The 27,449-nt window shown below is 31.4% G+C and overlaps 1 protein-coding gene across 2 annotated transcripts; it reads right to left on the bottom strand.

Moving 5' to 3' along the window:
- Positions 1-425: 425 nt before the first annotated feature.
- Spx (Spliceosomal protein on the X) lies at positions 426-27,449 on the bottom strand. 2 transcript variants are annotated; one of them, XM_076501140.1, is made up of 11 exons: positions 27,317-27,449; positions 25,180-25,263; positions 20,749-20,894; positions 13,021-13,149; positions 12,443-12,623; positions 11,945-12,127; positions 7,033-7,194; positions 4,062-4,274; positions 2,276-2,359; positions 1,694-1,885; positions 426-914 (listed from the first exon to the last, which is right to left on the bottom strand). In XM_076501140.1, the coding sequence occupies exons 1-10, from the start codon at positions 27,348-27,350 to the stop codon at positions 1,716-1,718; spliced, it is 1,386 nt and encodes a 461-aa protein (XP_076357255.1). In that variant the 5' UTR covers positions 27,351-27,449; the 3' UTR covers positions 426-914; positions 1,694-1,715. The 2 variants fall into 2 exon arrangements, with proteins under 2 accessions (XP_076357255.1, XP_076357254.1); XM_076501139.1 differs by having other exon boundaries at positions 426-1,885.

Here is a 27,449-nt window from a genome sequence, read left to right as displayed (position 1 = left end):
ATAATCCAAAATAAGCAAATTATAGCAAATTCTCTCCCTCCAGATACAAAACTATTGGTTAAAAGAAAAAGAGAAATAAAGAAATGAGAGCAAGTAGCAAAAAGATATAAAATTTAAATCACGGTAAATGGCCATGAAAAAAAGAATCAGGGGGAAACATTAAAAGAAAGGAATGTTTCTGTTTAATCCTGATTGACATCCTAAAGATTAAATAAAATACTGTTCCTTGAGCTTATATGAGGAGTGTTAAACTGAAGCAGGCCTTAAGACAACTAGTTTGAAATGTGAAAGTTCATGTTCAACACCATAAAATTGTCAAGAGGTTGGCTCATTGATATAAAAGTTAATGTTTTCTGTGTTCACAAAATTTCTAACTTTGCAATATGTCTCACAACAATATAAAATATTATAAAGTCAACAAATTATTAAGCAGAAGACTTTATTCTGAAAACATTTTCCAGTCATGTTTATTCATAAAAATAATTTTTAAAGTTCACTTCATGATTGTGAAAATGTTTAGATTTTTTAACAGCAAAGAGTTAATCAGTGAAAACTTCTACTAGAAGCAATCTATAACGTTTGTGTTTCACAGATCAGCAGTCTTGTTTTTTTATGTTCCAACTACAGCTTTATTAGGAAGTCAGAAAATATTAATTGACCACAATTTTTAACTTGGTAACTTTTTTCTAACAGTTTAGACTAAATCGTAATAATATTCAATACTGTTTTTGTTTCGTTAATTTTATTATCTAACACATGAGACATTTAAAAACTGAATAAAAGACTGGAGAAGGAGCTTTCTCAACTCCTCAAAACTTCTAAAAAACATTTTTGGTTGAGATTTTCTTTGTTCCCACTGGACTAACAAGGAACCTAGGCAGATCCTGTAACATGTCTTAACATGACAGAGCAACCTATAAACATAACAAAACGAATCATTTTTGCATTAAAAAATCTGGAGTTCATCATTATACTTTTTACTGTAACAAAGCATCCTACAAACACAACCAAATCATTTACCATAAAATGTACAATTTTAGTTTATGCAAATTATTTTCATGAATACAATTTTGCCAAATCATAATATTTGCCTTTATAATAAAATAGCAAAATGTTTTTTAACATTCATACCAGTTTTACATTCATAATAGATATGTTGATTTTACAGACACTTTTACTAAACTATGATCTAGGGAAAGCCAATTCAAGTCTCTTTACATTGATATCAAATACTACACATGAATATAGCATTAAGGCAGGTTAGAAGCAATTTCATAAAACCTAATTTTTTTTCTGACATTTTCTGTTGGATGACATACTTTGAAGGAAAATTAAAATAAGTAAAGTAGCAAACTGGAATTAATACAAATATAAAATTCCCTCAGAAGGTGGAGATAGGAATGGTAGTCACATTAAAATATATAACTGAATTGCACATATATAGTCCTTATAATGTGTTTTATGCATGTAACACTCTTCTGTTAATCACATTACTGCAAATTAAGTTACAGAATAAATATAATAATAATAATAAAAAAATACTGATGTGAACTCTTGCTAAACTACTCAAGCATTTCAAGTAAGAGAAAACTTTATTTCACTAGTGGAATAATATACAAAGAATTCAAATCAGGTTATATGTGAATGGTTATAGACAGGTTTTAAAAAACAAATACTATCCCTATGATAATACTCAAAGCTGGATGTTCATTTTTCTAGCTTTCATAATTTGGTGGAGGTGGTGGTGGTGGAGGGCGTATTCCTCCAGAAGGCATTGAATGAGGAGGCGGAGGTGGACCTCCTTGGGACCCCACTCCACGTGGTGGTGGTGGAGGTGGTGCAGGTCCTCTGCGTGGAAACGGTGGCCTACTACCAGGTGGAGGTCCTGTAAAGAATAAGATTCTTTTTGCAACATGATATATACCTAACTAAGCAAGACTTTAAAGACACGAGTATTAATTATTTAGCTTCTATAATGGTTCATTAAATTATCGTTGCTGCTAAGATAGTTTATAATCAGATTTGTGAACTTTTACTGTAGTTAAGTAATGAGTTAATTTAAACGTTTTTAAAGTGCCTTGTGAACTAAAGTTTGTGGGTTGGATCCATCAGATACCATGTGAAATTGACTAAAATAATATCACTTCCTACAAGCAGATACTAACTGTTCTCATTTAATTTTAGGAAATTTCCAAAGCATTAAGATGTTTTAGTTACCAATATGCAAAAGTTATGGGAACCTACAATATATCCTAAATCTTTAAGTTTATCTCACCAAATGGTGGAGGTCTAGGTCCAAAATTCATATTTGGAGGTGGTTGTCGCATCCCTGGGGGCACAGGCATACCTGGAGGTGGTCCTAAAGCACAATCAAAATCACATTTAAGTTTTGGGAAATAAATACAATAAATATTTAATACTCTCATGTAAAAAAGAACAAAGAATCTTTATAAAGTGACTCTACAAGTCCAAAAACTAAGTAAGCTAATATTACTCCTTGAAATCACTGTTATCCAATGTTAAAAGTGGAACACTTTGTTCAAGCTAGACAACTTGACAAGATAAATTTTGGAGGATCTGATAGCGGGTATGTGTGTGGATATTCCATTATTACCAAATGTTAAACTTGGAACATTTTCTTCAAGTTACACAAGTTGAAAAGAGAAATTTTGGAGAATATGGTATCCCTAGTAACTGGCATGTGTGTTGAGGTTCCACTGTTGCCCAATGTTAATCATTGAACTTTTTGTTCAAGCCAAAATACTTGGCAAAAGAAACTTTGAAGAAGCTGGTATATACTAATACCAGCTTCGTATGTGAATGTTCTACTGTTACTCAATATTGAACTTCGAACACTCTTACAAAGCCAAAAACTTGACAAGAAAGCTTATGAGAGTCTGACACATGTTAATACCTGGTACATGTGTGGATATTTTAGTGTTATCCAATTTTGAACTTAGAACACTTTTTTGAAAATCTGGTACACTTTAATACCTGGTATGTGTATAGATATTTCACGATTATACAGTGTTGAAACTGGAACACTTGACAAGAGAAACTTAGAAGGATTTTGTTTGTTTTACTGTTAAGCATAAAATTATAGAATGGACTATCTTTGATGTGAACATCACAAGTACAAAAATCCTTTGTGTGTGTGTGTTATAAGCCATGAGACTTGCTTCTGAGGCAATGGGGAGCAACTTGAGAAGAAATTTAATTTTGGAAACAGGTGTGAATGTTTAAGTTAAGCATAAAACATCAGATAGCTGTACATGAGTCTATACAAGTTAACTCTAAAATGCTAACATGGTTACTTTGGTAAACAGATTTAACTCATAGCAAGTCATGCTGGTATTCTATGGATAAAAATCAGTACAGCACTTGGCAGAACTGTGTTAGGATCCTGTATACCTTCCCAGTGTGAGACTGGCTTAATCCATGGCTAAATTTAACAACAACAATTTTGATGACTGTGTACTGCTTCTACAGTCTAATAAACAGTATATATATGCAATATAGAGTTGAGTAAACAACTGCAAGGACTGTGTAAGGATGTTGTACAGTTCACAATTTTTACCTGGTATATCTACACAAGCTAAAGTTGAACATAAAAGTTATGAGAATTGTGTATGGTTTCCTTGAAGTAATACCTGGTATATTTGTGCAAACTAACGTTGAACATAACAGTTATAAGAACTGTGTGTGGTTTCCTTAATTTAATACCTGGTATATCTGTGCAAACTAAAGTTGAGTACAATAGTCATGACAACTGTGTATAGTTTCCTTAGTTCAATACCTGATATATCTATGCAAGTCAAAGTTCAATACAACAGTTGTGAGGACTGTGTGAAGGCTGTGTACAGCTTACTCAATGTAATCCAGTTTAATTTATGTAAGCTAAGGGTAAGTATAACACTTTGGTGCAATAAATGTTGAAGGGCATGTTACAACAAAAACTGATATACTTGAATAGCTGCTCCAAAGTATTGACAGTAACATGTCATTGTTTGGTTCCATAATATGCTACAATATTGCAATGTAACACCAAACTTTGTTCTTACCCATAGAGGGTGGCATTCCAGGGGGCGGTCCTCTTGGAGGAATTGCAGGTCCAGATGTTGGAGGCATTCCAACACCACGACCCTGCTGTGGAGGCATTGGAGGCTGTGAACTAGTTGGTGGAAGGGGAGGCATAGATGGAGGTGGTGGCGGTGGTGGAGCCATTCCTCCATACGAGGACACTGGAGGAGGATGTGGGGGAGGAGGCATACCCGCTGTGACGAAAAAACAATTAAACAAATATGAAAGATCAAATTTTACATAAAATATATTTGAAGCAATACTATTATTATAAAACCAACAATAGTAAAAGATAAAGATAACACTTATTTATATAAGCATACAGCTCTAACAATGTTAATCATCAGGCAACTCACTGTAAATTAAGGTACAAAACTGATGTTCAAGTCACAGGTAGTCAGAGGATTAAAGTGATTCATTATAAATATGATATGAATCTTATATTGATGTTTCAGCTAATCATAGAACATAACTGTTTGTACTGCTTCCTGGAAACCAAGTAATTTCTATTTGACAAACAGTACAACAGGTGTTCTTTGGCTAGAAATATCACATTTGCTTCTTGTATTACAAGAAACATGGCAACTCAGTCATGTACTTTCAAACAATACAACACAAAGATGTGCAGACTCTTGAAGTCTAATTCTAATATGATGGATGAATAACTCAGCCAATAACCTAAGAGCACTGATTTCATAAATTAGTGTCACATAAAATAATCAATTACTGTCACAAAAATTATCAACTCATGTTTCACTATGTTTCAGTATCACTACCTTTGATTATTCCAACTATTCACTACTTTAAATTATAATTAGATTACTATTAAAACATAGTCAACAAATCAAAGTTAGCATTTCAAACTGCTACGATTTTCATTTATTACAGCTATCTAGTAATCAAACTTAAGATTAAAGTGAACAATTTCATGAAAATAATTACTTAATCAAAATAAATATTTTCAATTACTTCAACTCTCAATAATTGTAAAACAGTCTATATGATTTTTCATTATCATTTATGGGTAATGCAAGTTTGTTCAGCTTGATTGATTAGTCTCACAAATCACAAAACTAATCAATTAGTGTTTGATTGTTCCAACTATCCAAGTAATTGAAATATTGCCATAAATGTTTGTAGTTAAGCACAAAGCTTCACAATGGGCTACATGTGTTCTGCTCAGTACAAGTATAAAGATCTGATTTATAACATTGCAAGTTCTTTTAATAGCTACTCTCATATGAGAATAATGGGCAATTTTTTTGGCTATCTTATGAGAGTAAAATTGGTAATTTTTTTTCAGCTATATCATGTGAAAATAGAGGGCAGTTTTTTCTTGGCCATTTAGTGAGAGTAAATGATTATAAAAGTTTCACTAATTATCTAGTTATAGTGAATACATATAGCATACGTGGATCACATATTTCTGATAAAGCTTACTGCAAAGAGAGAAAAGAATGACAGTGCAAACGATCCCTCATTATAAAACTGAGGACACAGCATCTGGTTTTGTTTCTGAAGACTAATGACTACCATAAGGTCTAATGCCTAATTGTGTACTTTTAATCTATGACAGAATAATGATCAAGAGTTTCAATGGTTACTCATTAAATTGCAAGTGAATATTTTTTTTATGAACCTTCTAATCAAATTTTAAATGTTTTTTCCCCTAAAACTGTATTTTTTTTGTTGTTTTCCCATCCTAACTTATTAGGAGGTTGGTTAATTAGATTGACCTCATAATAAAAAAAAGAAGTAATAAATGTAAGTTTTTTTTTTTTTTAGAATGACTTCAAATTGTAACACGAAACTAAATATAGTAAGCAAGCAAATGCAGAGCTTGACTATAACAGAAAATACTAAAGATAATTTAGTTGAAAGTATATTGAAAACCACATTTAATGTAAGGAAAATGTTTTTGATGACGCATGACACACAGTCTCCACAATTACTGAAGACTTGTATCAGACAGAAGCACCTTGTTAGTTATGAATCTGAAAATGAGCTAATCATTACTGTACAACAGATCAAAATTGTAACTACATGTCCAGGTATGTAAAACTTTTTTTTTATTCATTAGCCACAAGCAGTTATGCATGGGAAATATACTAATCCAAACTAGAATTTTACAAGCCCAACTTTTTTTTAAAACCATAATGATCATAATTATTGCCTGCTGCAAAAATATTCATATCTTTGTTCATTGCAATGAGTCCTTCCAGTGTGTACAAAACTAAAATTAATATGATTTACTACAAAACATATGTGATGTAGATGCAAATTATATGGATAGTTTAACCAGTCTACTTACGTGATAGATTAGTAATTTCCATACTAATGAATGACACAGTTGAAAGCAGTACTGAAATTTATAAATTTATTTATGAAGAAAGTGAGCTACTGCAATACTAAAATTTCTATAATAATGTTTCACAGCATGACTGAAATACAAGGACTCAGAAAAGAAGTAAGAGGTTCATTATAAATTCCTGATTATATATAGTCATGACAAGTTTTGTCTATTACAAACTTATGACACACCCAAGACTATTTCAATCTGTTAATGAGGAAAGTGACTCACCAAACATCTGAAACATACCTGAGACTAGGATTCAATCTGTTAATGTACAAAATGACTTACCATATATCTTAAACATATGCAAGACTGAAAATTAAGCTGATTATGTACAATTCTCCATTTTGGATTAAACTTAATCTTTAAGGAATTCTGAATATGTTTATGACTGGGACTCAATCTATGATTTTGAACATATCTTATGTTGAGATTCAACTTAATTTAACATGAAGAACATGACTCAATTTTCAAATGTGCCTGATAATGGGACTCAAATTGGTGAAGAAAATGCAACTCTCAATTAATTTTGAACAATACTGAAATTTGGATTCAAAGTGGCTGTAAATGTAGTGACCCATTATTAATTTAAAACATACCTGAGACTGGAACTGGTGGATGAGGATTAGAAAAGCTTGGAGGGCCAGCACTCAGAGATGGCCTGAGAGGTGGTGGTGGTGGCAAACCTGAGACTGGTGGCGGAGGTGGTGGAAGATTTGATGCTACAGTTGAGGTTGGTGGTGGTGGTGGTGGAGGAGGCACTACATAAAAAAGGAAATAGCAATAATGTAATCTATAAGCATTCAAACAGTTACTGTGCCATAACTGTAAATTTTCTTTAGAATACCCAAATTATAAAACCTTTTTTTTCTTTATTTGTTCCTAAAACTCTTGTTCTTTTAACAAAAACAACAGAAAGAAACTGTGTGAAAAAAATAAAGATAACCATAAAACATGTAAATTATTTACTGTAGAATTGTTATTACTGAGACAAACCAAAATTTTTAGTTTTCAATTTTGTTTAATTACAGAGCTAATGAACAGAAAATCAGACCCCTCCTGTCACACCCACCTATTATACTCTCTTTCAGGATTCATTAACTGTTCTCTCTTAAGTTTAATTACACATTACCTATAAACATAGAAAGTGAAGGCTTCAGCTACCAAATGATGAACTGTATAACATTGTGTTCTGAACAGATAATAGTTAATTTCACTCAGAATGCAAACATCATTCCCAATAGAAACTTATTGACTAGCATGGATGAATTTTTCATGGCTCTTGTCACGCAATTATAAAACCAGAAAAATTGTTTATTTTTGCTTATTTTGCACCTATGTTCTTTGGTGCATTACTTAATTAAATAGAAGTTATTTAGTTCATCACTACTATTAGTATAAAAAAGTAGGCTGAAATATTCTTCACAATCAGCAAGAAAAAAAAGATTGGGTATGTACTTTATTTCTTGTTTCTCAGGTTTATTCTTTATCTATTTAATATTATTATTATTAAAGTAACTAAAATATAAAAACAGGGATCTCTTTAGGTTAGTTAAGTAATTTATAGTAATTTATAACTTATAATGGTGTGGATGGTAGTTAAGCACTGTTCAAAGTGCATTTAAATAATAAAATTTAATTATAAATAGACGAATACTGTTAGAAGTTTAATGGTACTTAGGATAAACGAATGTAGTTTCATGTTACAATTTGAAGTCTTTCTAGAAAGAAAAGGATAATTTAGATTTATTTTGATTTTTTGCAAGGTCAAACAAATTGACTGATCCTGGAGATAGGAAAGAGAAAGTAAGAGATAAAATATAAAGATTTACAGGAAAAAACAAACAAAAAAACATTTGAAATGTATTTAGGATGTTTTCAGGGTTACTCAAAGAAAATGTGGGATTTTTGAGATGAGGAAAAGTATTTTTAACCTGAACATGAAAATTACTTTGCACACAGACTATTTAAAATAAATACTCAATATATTCATATACAAATCTTTATTTTAGTTCATTAAAAATACTTTACAAAAGAATATGACTTTTCATATGTGAAAAACTCATAACATCTGCCAAATTTTGTGAAGATATAAGCACTATATCAGAAGTTAGAAGTATTAAATCTATAAAGACTTTAGACTAGTACAAAGAAGTAATGTGGTTGGTCAGACTGATGAGCCTGTGTTGAAGAGTTTAAACAACACAAAGATATGAAGAGTTGCCTGGCAAATTACTGGAACCTTGGTATCACATTGGTGGTATACATACTATAAATCTGAAAGTACTTGTTGTATCTTCAAGAAATTTATCCAATCCTCAGTAAATTTTAAAACTATCTTGTAAACAACAACAAAAAAATCAGTTTTTTTATAAAGGATTTTCACTAAAACTTAATGTTTAATTATATGACGTACGAGTGTTGACTACTCAGAGTGCAAATTAATTTTCATATTAAGATTAGTGATATTTTTCTTCATCTGAAAACTTTCAACTTTTGTTTACATAATTCCTAAAATTTCCTAAATAACTACTGAATGTCTTTTTTCAGAATAACTATATTTACTCTGTTGTTTTCTCTAACTCTATACGAGGTTAGTCAATTTGACCAATCTCATAACCATCTCAAAAAATTCAATATAAGTCTAACTTACCCTTTTTTCTTTCTAGAATGACTTCAACTTTTAACATGAAACTTGATTTGTTTACCTTAAATACCTTTAATATCATAACAGTATACATCTGTTTATGCTAAAATTTTTATTGTTTAATTGCCATTTGAACCATGCCTAAACTAATATTCCCACCATAAAATTTGAAATTACTTGGCAAATGTGTATTTTGTGAAAAAGTTGTATTCTGACTTTTACATTTTAGTTACTTTTATAAAAAAATAAATAAAGAATACAAAAGTAATACAGTACTAATCTAGGTTGTCTTCCATAAACTATTGACTGTCAATAACACTTTTTTATACTGATGGTACTACTGCAATAAATAACTTTTTATTTAATTAAATGATGCTCCAAAGAACACTGAATAATAACAGGTAAAATGTCCCACAACAATCACAACTACTGTGGCTTTCTAATTATGTGACATGAGCCATTAGAAATTCAGACAAGCTCATCAGTGTTTTTTCCTGTGAGAATCAAGTTCAAACTGGAAGTGAAAGTGAATTGTGTTTGTAGAAAACAATGTTAAATAATAAGTCATTTGACAGATTGAAACTTTGACTTTCTATTGCTTACAAATAATATAATATTAAACATCAGAGAGAAATATTTCCAATTTGTGAAAGGGAGAATGTGGCAGGTGGGCTTGGAAAGAAAGGTCTCATTTTATAGTTTATGGTTTTGAAATCAAATGAGATTGAAAGTTATAAAATTATGCTATGTTTAAATGAAAACAATATTAAAATGAATAATTTGTGCTAAGTTCTGAACTTGCTAGAGGGGTGGTAAATAAATTGAAGAGGGAAGCCACAGATAACACATTACAGTTCTCATACTAGGGAAGACTAAGGTTCTTTCTTTGAAATATTTTCTTATATTTCAAATAATATTAAACCTTGAATTACTAACCATATATTGACACCAAACATATTTATATATAGTGGTAATAAAGTAGTTTATTTAAATTCTGAATGTAACTCTTGAAGGTTGTGATATGTACACTTTGACCTACTCAGTGTGAAAGATTTAAAAAGCTAAAATACAGGGTGAAACAGGAATCACCAGTCAATGATAAACAAATATCATAGGACTGTAACACATAGAATACTCAATGTCTTGTTCTATATACAATCAGTGTTTATACAGTGCCAACCCCTAAACTACATATGAAATAAAAAAGTGAAAAAATAATATATACAGGTAATCAGAAGATAGATATAAAGAGCTACCCAGCATATTCCCTCCACCTCTAGTGTATATACTGCTTTTAAGCTGTTCAAAGAATCCAAAAATTGAACAGCCAAAACTGAGATTTCTTATTTGTGTTCATTATCACCATTTTTCAAAACACCAAGTACCTAACTAGTTCTAGCACTAACCACAATTTTATCATCATTTAATAGAGTAAAACAGTCCTCTTCATGATCTTTGACTACCTATTTTATTATTATTCAATGAAAAATTTGTAAAGCTTTAGAATACACTCTATAACCTCGTGACCCAAGCATGCCATCTTATACTTTAGGAAACAAATTTTTTGCTAAATAAAAAACTCTGTAAAGCTAGCTACAGAACTTGAAAACAAGAAACCAAACAAGACTGAAATGGAATTGTACTTATCACTTGATTTAGTTAACGATCACACAGCTGTCTCAAATTTACATAGAAAATAAAATCCTTACATTACTGGCTTTCTCACTGGTAAACAAAAGAGAACCAGAATTTCTAATAATAAAATGTTACTGTATTGTAAAATAGTCCTAAACAAAGTATTCTATTCATCAGCTGACAGACAATGATATTTATAATGGAATTATTATATTTTTCTTCAGGTGTTATAATAAAAAAATTTTGTATTAAAAAACAAACAAACCCAATCTAGACTTAGAAATCAAAAATATTTTATTACTATTCATAAACAGCATACCTAATACAGAATTCTGAATTGCAAGATGGGAAATATTATAAAAATGTCACCTTCAATAAATGCAAGCATGTAATTGTCTTTAGATTCATGTACTTTATTATTTATCTTTCATTTCAAACACTGTTTATAAATTATTACTAGTTCCAAATCAAAACAAATAATTTGTAGAAGTCAAAATAATGCTTACTCAAACAGGGCATTAAAATTAAGATGTGTAGTTTCTACTATTAAAAAAGGTGGTGATGAAAAACAGCATTATCAGTTAACTCCAGCAATTTTTAATCATTTGCTAATAAACTAAAGAGTTGAAAATAATGATTTAAAAGTGTTAATGTTACTATTTCTATGCCTGAACTGTCAGTAAAATGTAAGATCACATTTAATTATAAAAAAAAAACATTAAATTTTAAAATATTAAATTAAATCTTATTTATATAACATAGATGGACTCTCGAGTTATTTAAATTATTTGACATTAAGAAAATGTTTTTAACTGTTGAAAATCAAAATAAACATACATACATATGCACAAATGGTTTTGATTACAGTTAATGTGGTATGTCTAGAACCAAATTTAACTAGCAAATATCATTTAATTGCAGATGTGGTTTAAATCCAGTATCAGAAGAAAAAAAAAATAAGATGAACCCTAGTGCTTTAGACAGTGAGCCCTATCTTTTTCAGTGAAATGAAGCAAATAGAACAACAGTTACAATGTTTTGTTATCTTTTAAGATATTGTTAATAAATATCAAAGAGACAGTACACATATTTACAACACAAAGCTTCATAACAAATTTTAGTTGTTGTCATTATGTTCCACATGACAGTTAACTACAACAAGTTAAACATAAAAAAACTGAAAAATGTAATTCTAAAAATAACAGTACTGAAGAAATATATCAACTTACTTGAATATGATGTAGGTGCTGAAGATGTAGGAAGGAGCCCTGTTGGTGGAGGAGGTGGTGGAGGAGGGGGAGGTACTGGTGGAAGAGAAGAAGGTGGACCAGTTGGGGGTGGTGGTGCATCTGCAAAAAGCTGATGAGGTCGGTCTGCATGAGATAAAGGGTTCTGTGCTGCTAGGAGACGTTCTGTGGAATAGAACCAAACAGCAGAAATACATTACACCCCTTAAACTTTAAACAGCAAGTTATTGATAACAAGACACCACAGTTTAAGTACATGAGATAGTTTATAAATAAACATCTTTATTAACAAATACATTGAAAAATGAGCTCTTACATCTTAACATTTGCAAAATAAGTGAAACTATCAGAAAAAAAAGTCTTAAATTACTACACATTATAATAGATATTTACATCAACTAACATCAAGAAAACTTTCCATGTTTTATTACCTAATCTTACAAAATACATATAAGACATTTAAATTAAATAATGCCTTACCAGCAGCAGAACCATGTCTTTCTCCCTTTGATTCTTTCTTGAAAGCATAAGATATTGTTATTGGTCGGTTACACAAGTACTGGCCATTCATTGCTTCAATAGCTGCATCAGAGGCCTCAAAACTTGCAAAGTTTATAAAAGCATAACCTTTGGAATTTCCCGTTTCTGGATCTCTCATTATCTAGTAAGAATACATCAAGTATGTACTTTATACAGTTTTACTTCAGAAACATAATTCATATAATTTTATTTTGAAATTATACAGAAATTCTATTTCTAATCCTACACTGTGTCTAAAATTTTAAAACATTATTTTTAATGAAACTTATATAAGAACAAATGAATATACTTACCACATCTACTTAATGCTCTATTATTAATCAACCTCAAAACTATACTACATAATATTATATAACTTTATTGTAATTAATGCCTTATGAAATGTTTATTTCATTTTCTAGAAACAGTATCATTAAAGGTTTCACATATATTAATTGTTTAGATATTTAAGAACATAATGGACTCAATACTAAAAAATGCCACCACCTTCCTTCCACGAGTAGAAAAGTGAAACCAACCTTTGGCGTCTGCAGAATGACACCAAAAGCACTGAAAGTGTCATACAGTAACTTCTCATCTACTTCAGGGTCAAGGTTACCTATGAATATATTAGCTCCAACATCAAGATTTTTTTGGTGAGCTGAAGCCTATATGAGGAGATAGAGAGACAATAGGATCAACCACAATGATGTAACTAATATACACGTGAAGATACAGTTCAATGCATAACGTTTTCTTTTTTTTTATGGAAACTGAATTTATACATTTCTTTCATGTCACTTTTTTCTAATGGTTTAATGAATTAATTGATTCAAATATTTCATACTTCATTGTCTAAACCACCTTCACTATCATGACAGTTGTTATAGTGTGAATACCTTTTATTGGTAAAATATAATTATTTTTGTCATAACAAACATATTTTTGGCTAGCTGTACTTTTAATACAAAATTCTTCATTTGGTCCTTTAAAGTTTTATCAAAAAAAGTGTATATCATCATTTCAACCAAACTTTTTCTGTCATATTCACTGTAAACGACAAGTTTTACTCATTGCCATAGCTCATCAAGTTAGCTGAGATACAATAAATACAGTACTGATCAGAATGCTGCTTATATGCCATTTGTTAAAATAAGATGTGAATGCCAGCAAAGGTATTAATACTAAAACATTTATAATCAATTTTGTTACTACTTTTCTTTCACATTTATTTCAATAGCAACATTTAGAATGTTATTTGAGAAAGAAAAAAACACTCAAAGAAACTGGATGAAAACATCATACCAAATACTGTTTTTTGTTAACACTTATTATTTAGTTCACTTAATGATCTAATATTTAATGACAAGTTTTACTATGTAATTTGGTAAGAATCATACACTGTTTGTGTGTGTAGTTCAGTTGTTACGAACTGACATCATATTACTCAAACCTACATTTTTCTTGTTTCTTTAAGTGAGTATTGTTACATCATAATGTCTCCTATTTTGCAGAAAGTTTCAGATATAAGTTATGTATAGGCAACCAAGTAAGCATAAGTTAAGACAGAAAACATTATGTTAGTGAAAATAAAGCTAGACTACATAATCATTAGTTTAGGTGTAAGGGTCAACATTTAAAGCGTTTCACAGTGGTATTGTAATAACAGAGATAAAGAATTTGTCTTGTAAAAAGATATTCTAAAGTGTGGATTTTGATAAAATAGAGACAATTATTTAAATTTGTGGAAATAACCATGGTAGTCCATGAGGTAACATAAGTGAATCTACTGCAGATTGTGCAATAAGAAATAGAGTAGAGAAAAATAAACTTGTCTTGTCAACTGAGTTCTTAAGTAAATGAATTAGACTGTATAGACTTTTGACAAGAAGTGTACACGTTTCTTTAGAGCAAAGACATATTGGGTTATCTGCTGTTTCCATTAAAGAGAACTGACCACTGGTTTTAGCATTGTAAATCCATAGGCTTACCACTATCCCATCAAAAAGGGACCTGACAAAACACAAAGAGAAATATTTACAGCTTTATATACAACTTTGATAACTAATAGTGAAACAAATGTTTGTACATTCATCTGACTTGTTTTGAATATATTGGATTGGATGCTGTCTGTATACTGTTGACATTTATTGCAGCAGCCAACAAGAATAACTAATCTTGTGAGAAGTGGGAAGTATGATATCAGAAGGAAGTATAACAACAAGCCAACACATTCACAAAAGTGGCTAAAGTCACAATCACCCAAACAGTGAAAACTGTGTAAAACACAGACATAACAAAAACTAAACAAAAACAACTAAAAATCAAATTATAAATTAAAGTAACTGAGATAGAAAGAGTATTATTACAAAATCTAATTTACCAAATACTGATAAAAAAAATGCATAAAATGCCAAAATTATTTTGTAAGGAAAATAGACCAATACACACAACTAATATAAACTCACTAAACATGAGTGTAGCTACTGGAAATAAGACGTACACATTAAAAACCTTCCCACAGGTCTCCTGGAAAGAAGAACAATACCTAACCAGGAGATCACATGAAGGGCACAAAAATAGGCTGAAAGTGCCATAGAAAGAAATTTTCATTCATTAGTCAGAATCTTCCTCATAAAAAATCATAAAATATAAGAACTTATTGGCCAAGTATAAGACACAGAGTATCAGAGATAGGCATCAACCCCTGTCTACTTTTTTTATTCATGTTCACGAATGTAATGTCTGAGACAAACATATTTATGAAGCAAAAGGCCACTAGGGAGAACTACTAGCAATCCTACAAAAGATCCCATTTCTATGATGCATGTAACCTAATCCTGTGGCCCAATTCTTTTTGCACAGATAACAACAAACACCTAGCAACATCTGGAATTGTACTTCATGTCTATGGTAGGAAGAGTTACAATATATTTGACAGTGAGTAGGATAACAGAATGGACAATGTAGATTTTGAGAAAAATATACAGATACCATTTGCCTAAGAGTGAAGTCCACAATACACTAGCAAAAAGATCTCTATAAATAAGGAAATAAGAAAAGCATAGTAACAGAACACTAAGTTTGTAATATAGAAAAAAATGTTAACAAATCTGTGAGTGAAACAAGCAATCAAGAAGTGATTAATGAGAATAAATGTGTACAAATCACTGGTTACGATAGAGGTCGTATAGCACTGCTATTGGTGATGAATTTCTGCATGGTCATTTATGTGCAGAGATGCAGAAGGAGAAGCTGGAAAGCCAGTGGCAAAAACTGAAAAGATGCACTGATAGAAGGCAGAACTAACTGAAAAAAGATATTTTGTGAGAGGGGGTAGGATACTGTACCAGAAACATTATTTCCAAATCTATGGTTCTCAGTGTAATGATTTATCACAATTTCTTTAAATTTAACAGAAAACACTACAAATTCTTTTTAATTCCAAAGTAATAATGTAACTACAATTTTACATAAATATGTTGCAGTACATACTGTTCATATTCTAGGTCATTTCAGTTATGTCATTTTAGTATCTCCCAAGGTAACCTATTGTTATTATCACTTGCATATTACATAGTTCATATGACTGCTTAATATTATCACATAATCAGAGCACTTACCTTGTTGTAATAGGTTTTATTATGCTGTTTTTGATGGTATGTCACTATTATGATGCTGACATACTAGTTATTGTAGATCTTTCATTCTCACTGAAATGGTTTCTATTTATTGTTATTTCTATTTCATTAAAAACAATTAGTTACAAAACTGAATACAGACGTTCACTGATATTTTAATACTGTATGTGTGAAGATGTATGTGTTTGATTACTTTAGCATCCTTTTTTCTGAGCATTATGATGCTTCCAAATAAGACATTAAATTTAATAATATATTCCTACCAAAATGATGATCCTATTTATGCAGACACATGTACAAAGTATACTATATATGGTACCACTTTCACTGAATTTACTTTTTTTATTTGCTACTGTGTTTATTTGTCATGTATGTTCATCACTACCTCTTTGGCTTGGAAATGACTGAGTATGCTATATAAATATAATTTTGAATACACAAATCAAGAAGTTACATAAAACCAAAGCTTATATAAAAATCTGATGAACAAAATGTTTCAGATGTACATTTCTTTTTGCCTGTTATAAGAGGGTTCATCTATTTCCACAAATAAAAAATAATGTCATGCTATGAATCCTATGATTTACAAATGTTGAAGTCAACAGGCCTCAAATTTGTGATAAAACTCACAAACAGCAAATGCTGTTTTTCCAAATATTCTTCCTAATTTTTTTGTATCAGGATTCAGCATTGATACATGTAAAAAGTAGGTGTTATGGTTGAAAATGCAGAATTCTAGAAGCAACATGTAACCTGTTGCACCTAGAGTTTAACAACCAAACATCTAGCACATGTGACATAGTTAATAAAATCAAATCATTGTTTAAACATAATGTTGAAGTAAAAGGAAAAAAAAACTAATTTCTCAAGTAATGTTTTGACCAACTTTTCTATAGATAAGTGTAAGCCAAAGTAAAAACCAAATATTGTAAATTTAAAGTGAAATAAATAAAATGTAGAATTAATTCAATTTATTTTGTAAAATAAAACTTTTGATAATTATAGCATTACTGTACAAGGTTTGAAACCTTTAAGAATTAAATAAAAAGAAAACTACAAAATCTGTTTGTTTATGGCAAAGTTACTAAAGCTACCTATAATTGCCCTCATTTTTGAACTGCCAAATAAGTAATGTAGAATTGATCATCACTCATAATGTCCCCTTGACAAAAAAGTTGAACATGTTTGGCAGTAGGTTTTAATGCTACTGATTTGGCTATGAGACTCTAAGGTTTTTTTTTTTTTTTTTAAAGAATAGGCTACATATGTTTTTCACATTACATTACATAAATATTTGAACCAGTAGGTGTTATTACATCTGTGTTTTACAAATTTAATGATGCTATTTTTGTATGTTATTAAAATCTCCAGTGTATATAGTGTAGAATTCTGCATAAATACAACCTCTGTCATTTTTTTCCATTAAATTAGCACCTGCCTAGTATTTTTGAGTAAATTTAAGATGTTTTGATAACACTACACAAGCACTAAATGTACAACTAAATAAATAAACTATTATAAAATAGTAACTGCAACATCACTCACCAATTATTGTGACACAAACCTCACACAAGAATACATTTAACAGACAAAACAGTGAGCCAATCCAAAAGCTCTGCGAGTGACAATTAGGTAGAATGTATGCAATATATCTGCATAGGACCAAAGGTTGAAAAATGGGTAAGGCAAAAAGTGAATTTGAAAAATTACCCACTTAAAAAAAAACAACTTTCCATGATCTAACAGTAAATTTCCAATACTCAAAGACTAGATTTTGTTCAAGCAATTTTTCAGGGGTTTTCAGGTTTGCAAGAGCCTATACAAACCCTGTCCATTTGATTGTAGCTAGGCACAAAGGGCTATCTGTACTTTGCCCACCACAGACATTGAAACCTGGTTTCTAGCATTGTACATCTGCAGACACACTTGCTGTGCCACTGGAAGACCAAACCCTTTCCTAAGTAGTGTAATACCATCAAAGATTGATCATTTCAGGGATAGGTATATTGCAACCCTTTCTACTACAAAATATTCATACACTTCAATCAGATATTTAGAAGTTTAGAGACAAGGATACCAAGTGTGAGTAAGTTTGCTGGACAGATACCCATATTGGAAAATTAATGTTTACTATAATTCCGAAACTTTAAGCAATTTGGCAAGCTTTTAGTATGTATGAAATTCTTTTGTAAACAAAACAGAAAACAATACTTCTGATAAAATATTTTTGTTAAAGATCTATGAATTTACTGAGTTAGTCTGAGTCAAATTCTGATTAGTGTGAAAAGTTGAAAAATATGAAATAATTATAAATAACTCCCCTTATTTCTTTTTAAATTGTATACTGTAAAAGACTCAGGCTCACAACAGTTTACATCTGTTTTCATTTAATTTATTACTCTTTGAATCATGCCTAACTAATGTAACAAAGCAATAAATCACCCAGCAAGAACTTAGTGCAAGTTAACAGCAAACGAAGTACTGAATTATATAATGGCATGCAACTTGCATGCATTCCATTATGGAGAGATTCATTTATATTTTTTTATTTTAAGCTTTCTAATGTAATCTGATAATTTTATCATAAATAAAAAACTTTAGATAATAAAACGACATTTAGTACTTTACCTGAACTGTTGTCCCTTTGTCACTGATATGATAAAGTCAATAACATATTGAAACCTACTGTTTTTGAAACAATGTTTGTTTTCAAAAAATATTAATTGTATATTTTAATTATTCAATTTAGAACACCAAATATTATCATGCACAAAAATATAGCATGTTGTAAAACTTTCTCAGAGGTGTTCATGATTATTACTAGATACTGCACAAAGGACATAATGTACTATAATTTAACTAGCTTTCTAATTAAGGTATAAATGGGTTTAAAACTTCTGTTAGTTAAGACAAACTCCACAATGGCAATATTTCAAAACATATCATCTGAACAAAGTAGCTTAATAACCTCATACATAATTTAGTTAGAATATTTTGTTTTAATTGGTTATAAATAATCCAATAGCAAATGTTAGAGGAAAGTGTTGACATTTTTTGAGACATGACATGACAGTATGAGCATGTCATGAGTCTCTGTTGTTTGTATCTCAGAAAAGCATAAAAATTGAAGGCTATAATTTTCATTATGGCTTAGCAATGTCTATATAACAAATTTATAACTTTTGCAAATTCAGAATATTATATAAAGGTAGAAAGAAAATCTTAAATGGGCAATTTAAGCAAAAAAGTGCCATGTGATATGGAGAGGTAAAAATACAAATTTATTTTGAAATTAAGAAACTACAACTTATATTACAATTTGGATTATAATCTATACTTTGAAGCAAAATTTATTGACACATATTGACCATAAAACATTTTAATTACATTTTGAATGTAACTTTGTAAAATGTCATGTTATGGGCACTTTGATCCATCTTCTATGTATAGTTAATAGTGCTATATAAAACAATATGGATCAAGTTGGGACACCAGGATGACCCATTAACACATCCCAGTTGTGGTAAGAAATGTGTAGCAACAGGTAACAGCCTATAATCACAAAAGTCAGTAGTTAACAACTTTCCACATGCTTGTTTGTTTGTTTTGAATTTCACGTAAAGCTATTCGAGGGCTATCTGCGCTAGCTGTCTCTAATTTAGCAGTGTAAGACTAGAGGAAAGGCAGCTAGTCACCATCACCCACCGCCAAATCTTGGGCTACTCCTTTACCAATGAATAGTGGGACTGATCATCACATTATAATGCTCCCATGGCTGAAAGGGCGAGCATGTTTGGTGTGACCGAGATTACGAGTCGAATGCCTTAACATGCTTGGCCATGCAGGGCCCTTTCCACATGCCCCAGGCAACAGTATATAACACAATCAGGAAGGTTTTCATCTGAAAAAGTGGCACACATCACTTGTATCCAAGTTACTACCATATCATATCTAAAAAGGGAGGGCTAACTGTAGAAAACTATATGAATAAAAGGTATCTATCTAGGACAAAATGATACATACTGAACAAAATGTACAAGCATCTTAATAACTGTAATTGGTATTGTGCAATTTTTTACTGGTCAAAGGATTAAACAAATTTCCAAAAGTGGTATATTACATGTTGTAAATCTTCTTCAAAGATATTCATGAGCATCTCTGGGCACTGTAACATGGGCAAGTTAAGAATCACAAGTATAATACACAGGTCAAAATGAGCTGAGCTTACTAATAGCTTTTTACCAAAGCAAGACCAACAGCTTAAGGGTTTATTGAGATAAGCCTTACAGTCACAACACACATTTACCTGTTAAACATATCAAGTAATTAGAGAATAAAATGGGTATTCATGAATATTAATGATTTTGAGTCAAAGCATGTTGGAATAAATCCAAAATCAAGATTTACAAATGTTTGATTCATGAAGCAGATTAAACATTTTTGTTGAATAGATTTCTTATCTCAATTTTTTTTTCAAATATATGGGAGAACAACTGCAAGTTTATTTTCTATATATTTTTGTTTAATTCAGTGATGGAATTTTACTTTTGAGTCAGAATATACCCACATGGGAGAGACAGAGTTAAGCAATGACCATACTTTGTCTTTTAAGCACAATGACCTCACCTTGTTAACCCTAATTGGTTTCCCATATAACTTTATCATATTCATAATTTTAATGGCATAGTCTGCATCATCTTCTCCCAGGAATTCTACAAATCCATAACCTTGGTGAGACCCACTAACTCTATCTTTTGGCATGTGGACATTAACTGTAAAGAAAAAAATATAACAGGATTAATAAGCTAGAAATATTCCTAGAATACAATGACAGCACAGGTTAATATGTATGTTAACACTTTTTGTTCACTGTGTCCCAAAAGTGTAAGGTAAATGTTAGATGTATATAAAAGAAAAACACATAACAATATTATGTAATAACACTAAACAAATTAATTCATCTCTTTGTAACTAACACTTGACAAATATCTTGAGCTTTTCAAATGACAAGTATATGGATGTGATAAATGTACTGAAGCCAATAACTCAAAGTTTCAGTCAACATACACTTAAATAAAGAGATTAATCCAAACAGCCTAAAACTAGCACTTCATGTGTCAGAAATATACATATAGCAGAAAAATTAAACACATTTGGGAACTGGATTATAGCAGTTAGTTATTCAAGATTCCAGTCAAAAGTTATAATTTCCTTAAATGAAAATGTATTTCTGACAGATAGTTTCCTCCACTCACAAGATTAAAAGCACCTGTTACATGAAATGCCATTAAATGAATTTGGTGTGTGTGGGGGCAGTAAAGAAGATCCATAGTGCAAAAACACAAGGATCTGGAACTGGCACCACCTTGGTGATTGATATAAGCCACCATGGTAGAATTGTTAGAATGAATCAAAAGCAGCTGGGTTGCTGGCAAGAGAAAGAAAATGATCCAAAGCCTAGTGAATAACTAGGAGTTTGAGAACACTGATGTGAAGAGAATTCTTCTCCACAGACCAACAACCCAAACCCTCCTGGTAATCCATCCAAAGCACCTCAGCTCTGAAGAAATTCATTCAGGAACAGATGTAAATGTGACTGTGAGAAGGAAACAGGAACCCTGCTGACATGTGAGCCCTGTTCAACCATGAATGAAGATTGTTTACAAAAGTAAAAAGCTATAGGAGGGCTAGGGAAAGCAATTAGTCATCACCACCCAATGCCATCTCTTGGGCTACACCTTTACAAATGAATAGTGGTATTGACCATTACATTTTCATGCCCCAACAGCAAAAATGACAAGCATGTTTGGAAGGTTGGGGATTCTAACCCACGACCTGCAAACTATGATCCATGGTAGGCCTAAAATAATTGTACCTTCCCATATGGACTTTCAAAAAAAAAGAAAAAAAGACAGAGACAATTATTTAACACTCTGGATAAAACTGTGATAATGAATAACATAACAAGTTTGTTTTATGCCAAGCCTTTGAAGAACATTCATACTCCTAGACATAATTATGTGTACAGCATTACTTTGTGAAGCAATGAGCATTAAACTATATCCCTTTGCCAACAGTTCTCCTCTGAAAGTACATTTTGTGTATCAAAAATCATTCTTGTCAGGGCAATAGATGCACACCAGAAATAAGAAGGGATGGTCATGATTCTGTGGAGATGAAGGTATTCATCTGAAATACATTTTCAGGTAAAGAAAATGTCAATTTCAGTAATGATTCACCTCTGCACAGAAATGATTACTACAATCCTATATTGTGAAAATAGTGGAGATACTGGTGTACGTAAAGAGGGAATTCCTTTCTGAAAATATAGCAACAAAAATGAAAACCCTATGGAGTATGCCAATCACTGGAAAGAGGAATTACTTGGTGGGACACAGCATTCATTTCATTAAGAAAATACTCTTCATTCAACAGAAGTAATACAGCAGATAGTGGTACCAGAAGAACCTTGTGGATGGTGATAATTTGTTGCATAAATGGTTAGAATGTAATGACTGTTTAACTGGCTCATACATCCCAGGAGTGTGTCTACGTGTGTGTACAAACCATGTATATGTAGCTTTGCTGGAGAAAAGATCAGGTCATACAATATTTAAAAAAATACATATGTAAAATACCAAAATAACCAAATGTAGCAATAAATCATACAAGACCACATCTCAAGGACAATGCAAAATTGACCTACTATCATAAATACTGGGAACAATATGATTCTAAGTTCAGTAAATGGCCTTTACTGCACTTCCAGGTAAACACTAAAGCCCTACTTATGATTGAAAGATTTGTCCATTTGGCCTCATGCCAATAGAATTACATTAATCTAAAAGGAAACACTCCATTTTGATCTCCCCAGAGGTTTAGGGCTGGGAAAAGATAGGGTTCTCTCACTACTAAAGTAGAAGAAAATGTAAGACAGAAATACGCATAGATAAGAACAATGGAGAACTGTGTATGGAGAGAACAGGAACTTTTTATCACCTACGCATAGCCCCACCTTGATAGGTTATGCAATAGGTTGAGGTGTGCAGAAATCTAATCTCAATTATGGGCACTGAGCATTTTCTATTATCCTCCAATCATTGTGATTTTGGGAATGAGAAGTATTCTCTGCAAGTCAGTATTGACCACTTGCTGGATTCCATTGTTACCAGTATATACAAATATACTAACAGTTATATAAGAGCTTAAAAAAAAAAAAAAACAACAACGAATCCCCCTCCTCATAACACCTGGAAAGATTCTAAAGTGTCAACTGTAGCGAGATGAAACCAAGAGACAAATGAAACCTTAATATGGTTTAAGTAACAGAACACAAATGCATCACAGTCCATCACAATCAAAGCTTGCAAAAACATAAAATTGAGAGCACAGGTAAGAGAATCCATGACATAATAAATAAAATGAGAAATGACATGAAAAAAACAACAACATAGCCCATGGATGAATAGGGTGGATGTATTGTATAAGCCAACTGGTTAAAATAAAAAGAGATTAATCATGAGAAGAAGAATCCCATGACAAGAATGCATGATGTTGACTGCCTAGAAATGGAACAACACAAGCGAGGTAATACCAAATTGCTCAAGCAAAACAAATGAAAAGGAGAGTGATTGGAGAAAATATCCAATCAGCTCAAGTTCTGAGTAAAAAGAAGTGGTCTAAGATGAAAATTAAGCTGGTGAAGAATATGGAAGTCATTCAAGGTAAAATTATCAAAACCATATCTCCCATATAAGAAAAAGACAGAGTAGGAAAGAATGACCAAAGGTTTGAATGGAGGACACATAAAAGCCCTGATGAGCTGCAAAGAAGTTTCAATTAAGAAGAACCACAAGAGAAGGACAGTTAATTAGAATGGCTAAGAATGAGTGTGTAAAAACTAAAGATAAAGAAGAGTCAGGGAAAAAATGTCACTGACAAAACTACAATGTAACTGGCACTTGAATAAACACAAAGACCTCTCTCAAAATGAAAAGAAAGTAATATGATGAAGAGGCAAATGGAATGGAGGAAGAAAATGGCACATAGATCAGAAATGATAAAGTATCCCCCCCCCCACAGATATAAACTGCAAAGGCAGATGACAAACAAGAGCAAGCAAGACTAGCTCCTCTTAAAGAAAAACTTGCCCAACTTCCAAGAGAATGACCAAAAGCCACATACAAAGATGAAAGTGTATAACATCTTGAAAAAAGATAAATATCTGATACTTGGCACAAAAACAGACCTTCAAGATGAACCAAATAGATTCCCCAAGATTTCCATAAGGAGGAGACTTAGTAATTATGACTGACCAAGTCAGAAGAGCAGTAACAAAAATAACCTATCAAGGGATACTGTGAATTAAAGATAGCAACATGGAAAGAAGCAGAAAAGAAGGACAGGCATACAAAAAGAGGGTGGACCAATTCAGACAAAGATTTTACCAAGGCCATATAGTCTAGGACTAATGTCCAAAACAAGTGGAAGTCTGTTGTAAAGGTGGGGGAACATCAATAAAGGGTTTCCCACAGTGTGAGCAAATCTACAGAAACATCAGGACATTTTAAGACTAATTCTGTACTGGATGTAATAAAAGTGTACACTGCTGTTCACTGCACGTAATAAGGATTGCATACCATGATCGTCATTGCTGTAATAAAGACCTACAAAATTATGGTAAACTCCAATTCTAAACTTCTATGTTTTGTGCCATATTACTGCCAAAAAATTCCCACACGTACAGCTGGTAATGACATTAATATAAAAACAAAGTCATCTTACCTGGAGGGCCTGCTTGAAAAAAGGTTTCTATGGTATAGTTTGTAATGACTTCAACATAAAAGCAATGTTTTTATACCTACAGTTCCTGCCTGAATACAAAATTCCAACAGTATAGCTTAGAACATCTTAAATAAGGTCTTCTTACTGTCTAGAAAAGTTTCTACAGAATAATTTGTAAGAACTTGAAAATGAAAACAAGATATTCTTCCCTACAGGTCTATATTCAGCAGTATAGTATGCAATAAATTTAACCTAAAAACAAGGCCTACTTACCTACAGGTCCTGCCTGAACAAAAAGTTCCCATAGTATAGTTTCAGACACTTTTTCATCCAATCCACCAACATATATAGTGGCATCTGGAAAAATAAAAGTATATATTATATAGCAATTGTCATATTTAATAACTGATTATTTGACAAGCTCACAAAGGAGCGGAGCCAAAGGGTGAAGGATAAGGGAAAACTGGAACCAGATTGAGAGAACAGAGGGAGAATACCTTGTAGTAAGAAGCCAACAGAGATGAACAACATCACTCAATAACCTGCAAAACAGAGAGAGCTGAATCCTATAAAATGGCATGGAAAAGGGAAGGGAGATATCTAATAGTTAAACCATTAGGTGAAAAAGTTGACTAATGGATAAACATTTAAAGCCACAGATTCCATTTGGGTAGAGGGACCATGTAGAAGAGCCCAGAATGAAAAGTCTGGTTCAAGAATAACTGATCAAATTAAATCCATGTGAAGGTGAAAGGGAAAGATTCTGTGGCAGAAAGAAACAGAATATGTTGAAGCAATAGAGTGTAGAATTGGCAATAAAAAAAAAAAAAAGAGTTGGGTTGTCAGATGGCACAGAAGAGAAAACTGAGGATAATCAGAGGCTATTACCAATAGAAAATAAAGAGAATCACTAGTCAAGACCAGGGCTCAATGAAAAAGTTGGAAAGCTGAATGAGCCTTATAACAAGTCAAAGATCAGAATTAGAGGAAGACAGAAACAGATTTGATAAATCTGACACAACCAAAACAAATTGAAAATTTTCACTTGTGGTTATCATAAAAACAAAACATATCACACAAGCAGTACATTTTATGCTTATTTGACATCTTAAATGAAAGTCTATACTAGATTACCCATAGAGACCATCATACTTTCTTCAATGATTATATGCCCAATAAATCACTTGTTCTTATCTTCTAATAAATCAATTTTGATATTTCTTGTTACTGGCTATTAGAAAACAGAAAAATATTGTTTTCAGTGAAACTGTCATTGTTTTAAGAGCATAAAATGAATCATCACAAAAATTTCCTCGTTTTATAATGCTTTTGGTCACAGGATAAAATGTAATAGTTATTTATTTGCAAAAATGTATTCATGATTACCTGCTAACTTAATACACTGTCTTTAAATAATTGACTGAAACTGAAAAGTTAAGAAATTAAGATTCTGAAAATGCTATGTTTCTGGTTGTTAAATTGAATGAGCTATTTTCAAAACTCCACCTGCTGTAAATTTCTTTATATGTGTAACAAACAATGGATTTTATTTCAGGTGAGCTTAAGCAATTTTTTTTTCTGGTTACACAACTCATTACCTAAATAAATGGGATCCAGGATAATGTCTCACTGGACAATGCTTAACCTGCATGATCACTGACTCTTGCTTTAAAACAAACTAGCTTTTGATATTGCATTCCTATTCATGAATACAGAGTATGCAAACATTTGGTACTTTGTTGCAAAAATTTAGCATTACTTTGATAAAGCATAAGATGCATACTTTGTGAACAATTATAAGACTTCAATGTGGTAATCAAATTAAATTGACCATTAAAATGTCTCTAATTTTTATAAATATTCAAAAGTATTTTATAACAATGTTTTAATTGTGGGCAACTGCTTTAGGTTTTTCTTTACATGAATTGAATCATCATATTTTTTGTTTTGTGTTCAGGCAAAACTATTTTTTGTATATCTTTTGTATTTTCCAATCATTTTTTGAAAATTTTTAGTTTTTTGTATTTGACTGAAAAATGTGTTTGACAATTGTTTTATTGAAATATAACTATTTCTTCCCGTAAGAACCTGAAAATGAAAACAAGATATCTTCCTTTAGTTGCTGGTAATCAAGCATCTGAGATAACTATGCAAACTTTAGTGAAACAAACTCTATTTTGTTCATATTATTATTAATATAATAAAAAAATAAATATTGCAAAGAGCCGAAACTTGAAAGACCGAATGGTCCCTTGTTGTTCATACGCTATTAGATTCACGTGTTAATATATTAGTTACTACCTTTCGTAACTTTGATTGAATAAAGTTAAAACCAACAGTGTAGAAATTTTTTTTTTACTCACAGACCGCATTTATTTCTTCATATAACTTAAAACAACTTTAGTCTTACCTTGATTACGCTCAGCAATCGGACCAGCAGCCATGTTTAAACCTAACAAACCCAATAGATGTCGCACGTCATATATATGATTACTACACTTTTTAATCTTATATTTATTTGTATTTACCGAAGAATGTGTTTC

This window comes from Tachypleus tridentatus, chromosome 5, assembly GCF_004210375.1.
Source record: "Tachypleus tridentatus isolate NWPU-2018 chromosome 5, ASM421037v1, whole genome shotgun sequence".
Taxonomy (NCBI): Eukaryota; Metazoa; Arthropoda; class Merostomata; order Xiphosura; family Limulidae; genus Tachypleus; species Tachypleus tridentatus.
The sequence above is the reverse complement of the archived record's forward strand: the minus strand, read 5'-3'. Positions and strand labels throughout refer to the sequence as shown.